At 40.4% G+C, this 13,374-nt stretch overlaps 1 protein-coding gene across 3 annotated transcripts in view; it reads right to left on the bottom strand.

Annotated features, from left to right (window-relative positions):
- LOC149124737 (uncharacterized) overlaps positions 1–13,374 on the bottom strand; it is a 309,955-nt gene that overhangs the window by 150,308 nt on the left and 146,273 nt on the right. For 2 of the 3 annotated variants that reach the window (XR_016213002.1, XR_016213001.1), the window contains exon 3: positions 2,551–2,635. Coding sequence is in view for 1 of the 3 variants with exons in the window: in XM_089303907.1 (XP_089160033.1) it covers positions 2,610–2,635 (26 nt within the window). In the remaining 2 variants the exon portion in view is untranslated. Of the gene's footprint in view, positions 1–2,550; positions 2,636–13,374 lie in introns of those variants that run through there. The other variant, XM_089303907.1, reaches the window with a different exon arrangement.

Below are 13,374 nucleotides of genomic sequence, written 5' to 3'. Positions count from 1 at the left end.
AAGTAACATATTATGAAACATCAACCTAAAAAATTGTGTCACCACAAAATTTAAACTATATCCAACTGACAAATCTGTATTGATTTGAATATAGCATCTAATCCTTTAGAAATGATCCATATATCCTCTTAGCTTTCTTAAAACCTTTTAAAACAAATTCAGCTTTTCAATAGGAAGACAATACTGTATTTTAGTACAATTTATGAGACATTCTAATCAATTCAAAACATGTGAGCAGAACAAGAAATTTACTATATTAATTGTTTTATGATTCCATGAAATGTAAAACTGCAACAGATAGCTTAAATCCAAACATTCAACTACCTCCTCCCTTCACAAGTAAACTGAACTAAGAATTCAATAAATGTATGAAGAAGTGGGCTCTGATAAAGCCGCATCACATTATTCCAGCAGTTGACAATCGTGGTCAAATACAGCAAACAGAACTTATGAGTAAAGAAGCCATTTAAGAAATCTCAACAACCCTCAAGTTCCCTTGAAGATCAATGTTACCTAAATGCATTTCTTAACTCCTGGAACACTAGATGATCTCACACTCAAAATACAAAAGTATTTTACTACCAGATATAAATCTAAATTACCTATTTTGATTAATTCAAACTCAGCCCCTTCCTCATATGAGTATGCTTAATTCATTTGTCTGTAAATCTAAACTATATCTGTAAACGGCTCACATTTTCTATGTTGAATAGCCAAAGCTTAAACCTAATTCTACTTGCTTTCTGCTTAGTTCAAGACCTATATGCAGGGGCACAGCAGTTAGGTGTTGCTTAGGAGGCTCACATGCCCTATGAGAGTGCTTGAGTTGAAGTCCTGACTCTGCCCCCAATTCCAGCTTACTGCTGATGCATACGGGCTGGGAAGCAACAGGTGACCGCTCAAGTAGTGGGAGACTCAGATTGAGTTTCTGGCTACTGACTTCAGCCCAATCCAGTCCCAGCTGTTGTGTGAAGTTGGGGATTGAACTAGCAAACGGAATATGTATGTGTGTTTGTATCCTGTTTCTAGTAATAACCAAAAAAAAAAATTCAGTCCTCTGGAATTAATCATCTGTGAAGGCGGGGGAAGCATCTGGCCGGTTCCAGGGTGCTAACTTAGAGAAAGGCAAGGAGTAGCTAACAACCCTGTGCTTTGTTGCTATCTTTTTTTTTGAAGAGTGCTCTGAGGTCGAAGGAGCGTCTATACAGGGACATCTAGTGGCGAAGAGGAATTGGCGCAGTTATTAGTTCTTCATGATATTGGAGCCTTACCTTTGCTCTTTCTTCCTAAGAGGGAGCTGGGGGTGGCGGTGGAAGGCAGAATTCCTCAACTCTGGGTAATCATCACCTACACTATTTGTCACAACAACTGAACAACAATTTTCAAAATGGAAAAAAAATCAACATATTTGGATCAAATCTTTTTCCACAATAGAAAAGAAAAAAAAAAAAAACACTAGGCTTAAAGCCAAGAAAGATACCCACACAGAATTCTGTGATTTTTCAAACCATAGTATTCATTTTAAAAATGGAACTATTTACTATAATTAACTTTTCAGAGACATTGAAATTCTCAATAAAACAATTGCCTTCTCTTTAATTTCATTTATTTACTTATTTATTTATTTATGGCAGGCAGAGTTAGACAGTGAGAGAGGGAGACAGAGAGAAAGGTCTTCCTTTTTCCGTTGGTTCACCCCCCAAGTGGCCACTACAGCTGGCACGTTGCAGCCGGCGCGCTGTGCCGATCTGAAGGCAGGAGCCAGATGCTTCCCCTGGTCTCCCATGTGGGTGCAGGGCCCAAGCACTTGGGCCATCCTCCACTGCACTTCCGGGCCAGAGCAGAGAGCTGGACTGGAAGAGGGCAACCAGGACAGAATCCGGCGCCCCGACCAGGACTAGAACCTGGGGTGCCAGCGCCACAGGCAGAGGATTAGCTTAGTGAGCCGCGGTGCCGGCCTCCAATTCCCTTTTATTCTGTAAAAACATTAGTTTAATAGCATTACTTTATAAAGCAATATGACCATAACAAAAAGACTAATAGAAAACTAATGATCTATATCACAATTAGAATCATTAAAATGAAGTAACAGTGATTCTTAATTAAACTACTGAGCATCCTTAATGTGCCTCATAAAAATCAGTGTGCTTATTTAAAATGAGATGAAAAAATAAGCCATGGGCCGGCGCCGCGGCTCACTAGGCTAATCCTCTGCCTGCGGCGCCGGCACCTCAGGTTCTAGTCCCGGTTGGGGTGCCAGATTCTGTCCTGGTTGCTCCTCTTCCAGGCCAGCTCTCTGCTGTGGCCCGGGAAGGCAGTGGAGGATGGCCCAAGTCCCTGGGCCCTGCATCCGCATAGGAGACCAGGAGGAAGCACCTGGCTCCTGGCTTTGGATCGGCACAGCGCACCAGCCATAGCAGCAATTTGGGGGGTGAACCAACGGAAAAGGAAGACCTTTCTCTCTCTCTCTCTCTCTCTCACTGTCTAACTCTGCCTGCCAAAAAAAAAAATAATAATAATAATAATAGAAAAAAATAAGCCAGAACTTACTTTAGTAGAATGCTATTTTTTCCCATTCTCTTTCCTGGTGCAAGAAAAGCAACTAGTTTTCATATTTTCAGACATTCCTGCAGATCTGTGGAGCAAATCACAAGGCTGAGCATTTGAATCTCGGTTTCGAAAGATACACATTATTAAAAACAGATATGACGATTTTCAATTACTTACTGAATTCAATCACTTCTATAGACTAATCAGAGATCCCCCTCATTGCTAAACTGAAAAAGAGGCACTTAATAGACCAAGTGTTTTGTTTTCATCTTGCCTTCAACACATGACTTATCCTTGGCCATCAAGGGAAACTGGTTGACAGCACTTCTACCTCTCCCTCCACGTTTGACCTTTCCAATCCAAGAATGGCCTTTTTTCCCCCTGATATTGACTGTTTACTTCCCTTTTTTATTTGTTTTCCCATTGAGAAGGATTTTTAATATCTTAAGGTCTGATTCAGAGTCGCAAGTTCATGGAAACACCAAGGTTGCATTTGAGATTCTTAGCTAAGCACCGGGAAGAATTCACGATTTCATTTTTCAAGGCACTTATTTCTGACTCCAAGTACTTACTGTCCTCCTCCTTCAACTTCTCACCATTTATCAGTCATAAAATTATTTAGCGGTGATTTTAATCGGGAAGCCCCTAACTGCTGAATAACTCAATTCCCAATAATACTTCCAAACCATAAGTTAATCCTACTTTTACACAACTATCTCAAATATCACATAAGTGCTTAATATTGTATATTAACTTAGTAAGCAATGCAGTACAAACATCAAGAATGCTGAACATTTGGCCAGCGCCGCAGCTCACTGGGCTGATCCTCCACCTGCGGTGCCAGCACCCCGGGTTCTAGTCCTGGTTGGGGCACCGGGTTCTGTCCCAGTTGCTCCTCTTCCAGTCCAGCTCTCTGCTGTGGCCTGGGAAGGCAGTGGAGGATGGCCCAAGTGCTTGGGCCCTGCACCTGCCTGGGAGACCAGGAGGAAGCACCCGTCTCCTGGCTTCAGATCAGTGCGGTGCACCTGCCGTAGCAGCCATTTGGGGGGTAAACCAACGGAATGAAGACCTTTCTCTCTGTCTCTCTCTCTCTCTCACTGTCTGACTCTGCCTGTCAAAAAAAAAAAAAAAAAAGAAAAAAAAGAATGCTTAACACTCAGCTAAAAAGGCAGCAAACGCATAACCAGTTATTACCTGATTCAGTGGGAAAGAAGGGGCAAGTATGTTACATTTTAATGAATATTAGCAAATAAAGTTTGGGAGGTGAGTATTTAGCCAAATGACACTGGTTGATAATGCCTTCAATGGGACATTGAGTCCCAGCTTTGCTCCTTACTCCAGTGTCCTGATAATGAACACTAGGGAATTGGCAGGTGATAGCTAATGTACTTGGGTTCTTGCTACCCATATGGAAGACCTGAACTCAATCCTGGGCTCCTAGCTTCAACACGGCCCAGGCTCTTCCAACTAGGCATTTGGGGAGTGAACCAACAGATTGAAGCCCTCTCTGTCGGTTTCTTTTTCTAAAAAAATCTTTAAATAACACAAACTGTTATAGCTCTGAAATATTATTCATTTGAATATGCAGTATAAATTTCTCCATCTTTTCTTCTCTATTTTTCCACAAAATAAACCATCTATCCACATTATTTCTCAGACTTCAATTGATTCTGTAGTAAACATATCCAGGATTTTTCTCAACTCACATTAAGAGATCAGCATAGAGCTTTGGCTCATCTATGTGACAAAATCACTATCATAAAAACTTACCCAATGAGGGGAAGATTAGGATATGATTAGAGGATTGGATTTGAAGGAACCAAGTAGGGTTAAGCCTCCACCTGCAGCATCCTCTATGGGAGCTGGTTCAAGTCCCAGATGCTACACTTCTGATCCAGCTACCTGCTAGTCTAGTGTGCCTGGGAAAGCAGTGGAAGATGCCCTGTACCCAAGTAGGAGACCAGGGAGAAGCTCTTGCCTCCTGGCTTCAGCGTGGCCCAGCCCCAGATGTTGCAGCCATTTGGGGAGTGAACCAGTAGATAGAAGATCCTCGCTCTTGCTCACTTGCTCTCTCTCTCTCTCTCTCTCCTTCTATCTCTGCCTTCCAAATAAATAAATCTTTAAAAATAAAAAAGAGAAACTGGGTGAATTTAACCAATTTTTGTTGAGAAACATAACTATAATTATGTATATTATTTATATATTTCTATTCCTTAAATCTGCCCATCAAGAGGGCTCAAAGTAATCATACCTCAATAGCAGTGAGCATACCTAATATGCATGTGTTGGTGTGTAATTATCAATCTCCAGTAAAATAAAAAAGGATCAAATCTAGAAACAAAGTACAGAAACTGCAAGGCAAGTTTGGGTTACCTTATTATAACAAAGGTCAAGGATATACACAGAAAATGATAGAGGTGACATCAAAAAGACCTCAACACACTCAGACTGGTCCAACGGGGGCAATCTGAGGATCATTTCCAATGAAGACAGTAATACATTGCAATATACTGAATAAAATAGAAAATACAAATACTTAAATGTATTGAAATTAAGAGGTATTTTGAGTACTGTCACAGTACTTTCCCATAAAACACTTGTAAGAATACCTTGAAAATTGTGTGGGTAAACAGAATTAAAGGTAAGTTTATTCTGATGCCAAAAATATTGAAATCCACATGTTTTCCATGAATTTTTCAAGCCCCCTCACATATATAAAGGGTAACAGTAACTTCATAGTGGAGATTTCTAGCAAACACCACCTTGATGAAAAATCAATATGGACATCTTCAGCAACAGAGAGTCGACAGTCGTGTGCCATGAAGAAGTCACAAGGACTCTTCATTATTTGTCACATCCCTACTGCATTCACAATTGAATCTTACCTTGGAGAAAGAGTCCACAGTAATCCATTTTTTGAAATAATTGTTCTTTTATCTTCTATAGAGTCAAGTTGGCCAAAGCAAAGACTAAGAAATCATGGCAAAGGGAAGAAAGCCTAAAAGGACATGACAACTGAACACAATGAGTGATTCTACTGTATCCTTTTGGTATCAGTGGCATGACTGGGACCTCTGATGAAATTGTTTCTAAGAAACACACCAACTCAATGTGTCAATGTAGATGTTGTAACTGTTATTTGGTGATGTGGGAGAATGTCCTGTTAGTATCAACACATGAAAGGTGTCTAGGAATAAGCAACATATCACTAAATATTTCAGAAAAATAATTCTGGTCCTATATTCTTAACTTTTTTAAGTTTATGGTTACTTCAAAATTTTAATAGCATATATATTATATATACGAGAAAGTATAAGCATTCCAATAAAAATGTTCTCAAAATATTCAAACTCAAACAATTTCCCACATTCTTTACCATTAGCTTCTTATTTACTTCTTGGGAAACATCAGCCCCTATTACAGACAGCAGTACTTTTCTATTTGATATGACTCACTTAACATGTAGCTAATGATCAATTATGTTTTAAGGAAGGTAAGATCACAGCAAAGAATAAGTTAGACCACATGATCATCATATTGACTGCATTCTGTTGAGGAGATGGAGAATACACAAGTGAAATAATTTCAGGTAGTGGGTTTCATATGAAGAAAATAAAGTAAGCTATTGTGAGAGAACATGGACAAGAGTAGGAGATGGTGGCCAGAGAGCTTCCATGTGGCTAAGGATACTCAAATGATAAAAAGACAGCTGTGAGAAAATCTGGATGAAGACAGCTTAGCCAAGGGAAATACGTACAGAGGCCCAGGGCAAAAATGAGTCATAGTTTGCAAGAACGGAAAGGCAGTCATGGTAGCTGGAAGGAGCAAGCTTGAGATGTTGAGAAATGAGCTCTAAGATGAGATACAGTGGAAAAATGACACCAAGCCTGCGGGCCATCCTGAAAAGTCAGGGTCTTACTCTAAGAACAGTGGAGGATCACAAAAGGGTTTTGGCCTTCATGATCTATCTTTAAACTATCACACTGCCTGTAATCCAGGACAAACGAATCAATGATATGGATGAAAGAAAGGTAGCAAAGTGACAAATGAGGAAGTGTTACAGTTCTCATGGGAATTCACCTCTTAATACAGGATAAAAGTTGAGACCTAGAGCAGTAGACAAGGGGTGTATTGCATACTTGTTAGCACAACACACTTCCTAAGACACGTAGAGTTGGTTGCAGAAGTGCTTTGTGTTCGAATAATCTGTTTTAGTCTTTACCTATCAAATCTTGCCAGGCATCAAGTAATGTGGAGCCCATGCACCTAGTTAAGCCAAAAATAAAACCAATCTAGGACACAAAGTGGAGAAAGGAAAAATTCCTTTGGATATGTAGTTGTTTTAATAAAAATGGTCCCTGTATCCTGATATAAGATGCATTAGGTAGTATTAGTTTTTATTCATAGCAAGTATCAGTTGACCCTAAATAGTTGACCTGAAGCACAAATTTCTCCTTTGAAAAAAGGAGAATGCATGTTACAATTTAAAAAAAAAAAAAAAAAAACAGGAAATGCTATGCCAGGAAATTCCATCATCCTGAAGGTTGCAGGAGTGGGCAACATTGTTTTCTGCCAAGGGCCATTTGGATATTTATGGCCTCATTCATGAGACATACAGGTTTATCAACGTAAAAGTTAGTTTGCTGCAGACTGACTTTCAAGTCCTGTCTGTAGCTATATTGGCAGGGCCAGACCAAGTGATTTCAAGGGCCTTACACAGCCGAAGTGCCAGAATTTCCTACCCCTGGTCAAGAAACAGAATTAGAAAAATTAGAACACAGCATTGCACTTGGGAAATTTAACTAGGGGGCACATTACCACTCTTACCTAGGATAAGTATGTATTGAGCTATCAGATTCAACTAAAATCTGCAGAGCATGCCTGGAGCCCACTCAGACCCACAACTGCAAGGTCAAATGGTCTATCCAGAATAACTTCCCTTCTTGAGAGCACTGTTGTTTTGTCAACTAAGGGACCCAGAATACACCACTGCCGACAGTTCTTTTTTTTCTGAATGCTGCTTATCTGCCTAAAAAGCAGAGCCTTCCAGAAGAATTCAAGCGTCATAAATTCCCTCCCTGGGAATTTCACAACCAGGGAAGATTCACTCCGGTAACTAGAGACGAAAAGTCAACACCACGATAAGAAATGGCCTCAACAGACATGTCAAAAATGTGTTATCTGCGATCTCCTCTCCTAGGAACCTATTTATCTTTCCTGAAAATCATTCACTTTCCTATTAATCTCTTTCTCCCCTTCAGTTTCTCCTATTATCAATAGTACGTAAGCTTCAAGTTATAATAACCTTGAGTCATTTTCTGTGAACTCTCACAATGTATGAATGACAACCTATTTTCCTCTGTCTTGACAGTTTAATTAACAAGCCCCCCATAACTACAGAGTGTACAGGGAAAAAATGTCTTCCTGAATCTAAGAAAAAAATTCAGGCTTGTAAGTCACTCACAAGGAAAGAGAAAAATCTACTCCCCACCCTGCTATGATTCTCACAAGTTAGTCATTATTTTATCCTCAAAAAAAAAAAAAAAGCATACAAACACATTCAGAAAAATAAAATTATCAGAAATATCTTCCTGGGAAATTTTAGGGCATATATAGGTAAGGGGAAATCAAGTATAACAATTTATGGTTGAATTTTTGTTTAAAAACAAAAAAGGCAGGAAGATATAATGGCTCCTCAAATGAAGTAGAACTTTATCAGACCTAAAGGCGAGTTTCTCACGGGGGAGCTTGAATTCTTTTTTTAACTTTTTTAAAATTTATTTTATTTATTTTACTTCAAAGTCAGAGTTACACAGAGAGAGGAGGAGAGGCAGGGAAAGACAGAGAGGTCTTTCATCCGATAGTTCACTCCCCATTTGGCCGCAACAGCAGGAACTGTGCCGGTCTGAAGCCAGGAGCCAGGAGCTTCTTCTGGGTCTCCCATGGGAGTGCAGGGGCCCAAAGACTTGGGCCATTTTCTACTGCTTTCCCAGACCATAGCAGAGAGGTGGATGGGAAGTGGAGCAGCTGGGACTCGAACTAGCACCCACATGGGATGCCAGCACTTCAGGCCAGGGTGTTAACCCACTGCGCCACAGCGCCGGCCCCAGTGGGGGAGCTTTTCTAAGGGGCACTGGAGCCACGTGGTAGGCATGATTTGCAACACATTCCCATTGCCTATAAAGTATCATATTTTTCCTAATGTTTGTTGGAGTATTCTTCCTAGAAATTAAGAGGAACAGTTCAATAGAGGCAACACTTCACTAAGAGGCCTAGTCGGTCTCTGAGCTCATCAGCACCACTGTTTTCTCGGCATTCTCCTTCCCCTCTTGGTAGTTAGACTTGGTTTCTTAAAGCTTTAGCATACCTGCTGACACAGATCAATAGAATCCCATAGAGGCCAGATTTCTCCATTTTCCAGAACATGGCAGGTTATGTATGTAGCCCATTTTCCAAACATAAATTAGCTCAAAAAGAGGCAGAGCACTTCAAAGAATGTTTCATTTGTTTGTTGTCTACAGCAATGAAGATGACAATGAAGTTCTACAAGGGAGACAAATTTTGCTGGAATAGTAGGCTAAGCAAGTGATCCATTTCTGGAACTTTTGATGAACAATCTTTGAAAAGTCACTTACCTTCCACATACTCACTCCTAAAGTACCTCAAGTAGTGGTTGTCATTTGAATAAAATAAGCTCATTGTGAGAGAATATGGACAAGGGTGGGAGGTGGTAGTTGGAGAGAGCTTCCCTGGGACAAGGATATTCAAATGATGAAAATGAGCCATAGGAAATGAGAGAAAAGGGTTTTTATAATCAATAAAATAAAAGATCATTTATTTCTCCATAATATAATTTAGTTACTGGTAAAACAGGCGGCAGGAAGACAGGACCTCTCTCCATAGTCTTTCAGTGATTCCAAGTGATAGCAGCCCTGAACTTTTTAATCTCTGCCTGACCGTCACTAGTCCAGCTGGCCAAAAGGAGAAGGCTATGATTGAGCAAGGTTGCGAGGTTTCCTAGGGGCCACACTCAGAAATAACAATGTGAAAAGCTATGTTTTAACAACGAAATGCCAAGACCAAGGGGAAGAACATTCCCAACATCATTAGCCACCACTAATCCTCTACTTGTCTTCTGAGGAGCAAAGCTACATTCCCAACATAACTGAGCACCTCAACTGTGGGCAACCAGTTGGAGCCACACATATCAGAGAATGTCACCTCCTGGGAGTTACAAGTATGATGGGGATAGGAGGTAGGGAAAATGAATTTGTTATTGAGACTCAGTGAGTTATTTTCTAGCAAGATCAAAGAAAATCTAAATTATGGAATATTCAACAAGTAATTATTTTTGATGGCATGCCAAGTCAAAGTGTCTCAACAAATCAGAGAAATTTAACATGCAATTTAGTCCATAGGTTAAAAAGAGACCTGTAAATACTGATTTCTCTTTCTCCACTTATTTCCAGGAGGTGATTCTTCCAGGTTTGCTTTTAGGTAATGAGATGCAGAAAACAATAACGTCATTTGAAGACTGGTTGATCCTAAGTGGTTAAGCATTTTGTCAGTTGACCAGTTAATGGGTCTAAGAACAGGGAGGATCACTTAAAGGGAGAACAATGACTTGGGACACTTTCTTTTTGAAAGACAGTAATAGGTAATTGTGCTTAAAAGCATGGATTTGGATCTGTAGTCCTGGCTTCAGACACCATGTTTCTTTATGACAAAAACCAACTCATGTCTCTATACCTTTGTTATCTCACCAGAGAAATAGGAATGCTAACTCTAAGCCACCATCAGTTCACCCACTGATCAAGTATTGTGACTAACAGAGTATTTAGAACAGGTTCTGCTTATAGTCAAGTACTCCTACATGTATCCTGCCTTTATTACACCTTCAGTAAAGTGACCTGTGGTTGGTAAGCTAGGGTAACTGGTGAGAAATACTGAAAGTAAAACTCAAGCTAGCATAATCTAAGCCAGACAAATTCCATTATTTCTATTTCAAAAGATTCTTTGTTCTAAATAAACTTTATCACAAAGCTGCTATACCTTCAAGAAGTCAAACATTTCAAACAAAACATATTTATTTTAGATAAAAAATGTCTATCTTCTATGAAGATCTTAAAATTCAGATTCCATATGCAGAAAGACAATGAAAATGTTTTCATGATCTGAACTTCATAAATTACAGCTGAAATGTTTGTGCAGCTGTGCTATTTAATTGGCTTACTAACTGCCCAGAATTACGAGCGATACCAGGAGAAGATTGTTAGAGCAGGCCTTTTGTACCATAGGAACTTAGGGGAAAACTTGGCGCAGAAGCAATCTTTAACCCAAGATAAGTAGTCTGCCTTGAGTTCCTAGGAGTGAAGCCAACAGTAGCAAACTCCAAAACAGAGACCAGGAACTTCTGCAAACTCTGCGCTTACCTAAATGTGGCTACTGAACCCAGAAATGGATACAAGGCAAGTTTGTAAGACCATGGGGTGGGCATAAAATCAGTGGGTGAACTGCCAGTTAGGATGAACACATTCCGCATCAGAGTACTTGGGTTCAACTCTGGGCTCTGCTGCTTGATTCCAGTTTTTTGCTAATGCAGACCCTGGGAGGTAGCAGCGATGGCTCCAATAATTGGGTTCCTACCACCCACCTGGACTGAGTTCCCAGCTCCATGCTTATACCTCCTGGCCTTTACAGGCATCTGAGGAGTGGGCCAGTCAGCAGAAGCATACTGTCTTTGCCTACCAAACATACAAAAAAAAAATAATAAGGCTTATGTGATCAAACAATTATATAGTACATAGTCATGTGCCTCCTGCTCTCACAATTGAATTGATTTTTCTACTGGTGGATTATTTTAAAATTTAAACCAGTTTAAATCCTCCCAAACAATGTGTAGAGTCTACCAAGACAAAACTTCCCTCCACTGAATTCAACAGTTTCCCCACATAATCTACCTTCCCGACACAGGAACAGAAATCAACAACTTCCCACACAGACCAGACAGGCTTGCCTGCTGAGTCATCATGGCTCCTGGAGATAGTACATTACTCTCTTCCCAAGCTTTGTGTCTCTGTACCCAGGACAGGAGGAGACAATGGAATTCCAGAACACTAAAACCATTCACAACGGGGCATTGGGTTTTTAGTATACCTGGATTCAACTCCCTGCTATTATCATGTGGATCATCTTGGGCAAATAGTAAATCTTCTCTAAATAGGAGTAGTAATACCCTAATCTAAGGGGTTTTAAGAAGACAAAGAAAAATAATTTTTTAAATTCTTTGTAAACTATAACTTGTCAGAGTTTAATTGTTACAACAATTACATGATATGGTTTCCAACAACAGGTACTGATTTCTCATTTCTCTCTTTTTTTTTTTTTTTTTTTTTTTTTTTTGACAGGCAGAGTGGACAGCGAGAGAGAGAGAGACAGAGAGAAAGGTCTTCCTTTGCCGTTGGTTCACCCCCCAATGGCCGCTGCAGCCAGTGCGGTGCGCCGCCGGACGCACTGATCTGAAGCCAGGAGCCAGGTGCTTCTCCCAGTCTCCCACGAGGGTGCAGGGCCCAAGGACTTGGGCCATCCTCCACAGCACTCCCGGGCCACAGCAGAGAGCTGGACAGGAAGAGGAGCAACCGGGACAGAATCCGGCGCCCCGACCAGGACTAGAACCCAGGGTGCCGGCGCCACAGGTGGAGGATTAGCCTATTGAGCCGTGGCACCAGCCTCTGATTTCTCATTTCTATAACAAGAAGTGATTTCATGAGACGTATTTACTAATGTATGTGCACACACACACATACATACACACACACAAAACACACACACACTGAACTCTAAGAGTCAGGTTTTAGCTTATTCCATGAGTTCATTTAATCTGTCTGATTCCACATACCTCAGGTCAGAAATCTATTTCCTCACACAAAAGAAAGCTCAGGGTTAATTAATTCTGTGACTTGCAGACACGCCCAAATCATCAACTATTCCCAAGCCTGTTCATGAGATACAGTCAGCAGCAACTGTGACCACACATTTTCTCACTCACTCTGCCTTAAATGTGAACGTGTATCCTGACTTTAGGGGGTAAGCCAATCACAGCTACCATAGGTGTCTTAGCATGTGGACTGGGTGTATCTTATGTTCCCCTGTACTCAGCTCACCTCAGGGTAGGGCCCAGGAAGAATAAGGTACTTGATAAAGTGTGAGGGAAACAGAATTACGAGTTTACTTTGGTGCAGCATCATCTGTTTTGGTGTACACATATATGGGTGGATCTTCAAAAATCATCAAAAGTGTCTAGTTATAAAACTATGCATCAATTTCTAACAGTCTTCTGCACCAAAATTATTTTCTTCATTTTCCATAAGCTTTCTGAATTGCCCTCATAGACTTAAGAGCACTGTTAGTACACCACAGAAACTGGGTGGAGATGGGGCACCTTTTTTACTTAAAGGGCTCCAGCTTGCTGAGAACACAGCCATTCAAAATGAACCTCTAGATGCTGAATGCTAAACCATAAAGAAAGTTCATGTTTTTGCTGGCTCCTCAACAAAGAATCATGGTAAACACAATAAAAGGAAGAGCTAATAGCCAAGTGACGCACTCAAGTCTCTTTTGCTAGCCTCAGATAAACATTTTTTATAGAAATTTCTGAAATACATTAGGCATAGAAGAGCCATACTAGGATAAAACAGAGCATTCTTTAAAGTCCAAGTTAATGAGTGCAGAGTTCAAGGTAAAATAGTCATTCTAGAATCTCAACAGATAGGAAGGTTAATACCAGGTCTCAGGATGCCATGAACCAGTAAGGATGAAGGCCAG

Source organism: Oryctolagus cuniculus, chromosome 9 (genome assembly GCF_051225735.1).
Source record: "Oryctolagus cuniculus isolate XC-2025 breed Fujian yellow rabbit chromosome 9, ASM5122573v1, whole genome shotgun sequence".
Lineage (NCBI taxonomy): Eukaryota > Metazoa > Chordata > Mammalia > Lagomorpha > Leporidae > Oryctolagus > Oryctolagus cuniculus.
The sequence above is the reverse complement of the archived record's forward strand: the minus strand, read 5'-3'. Positions and strand labels throughout refer to the sequence as shown.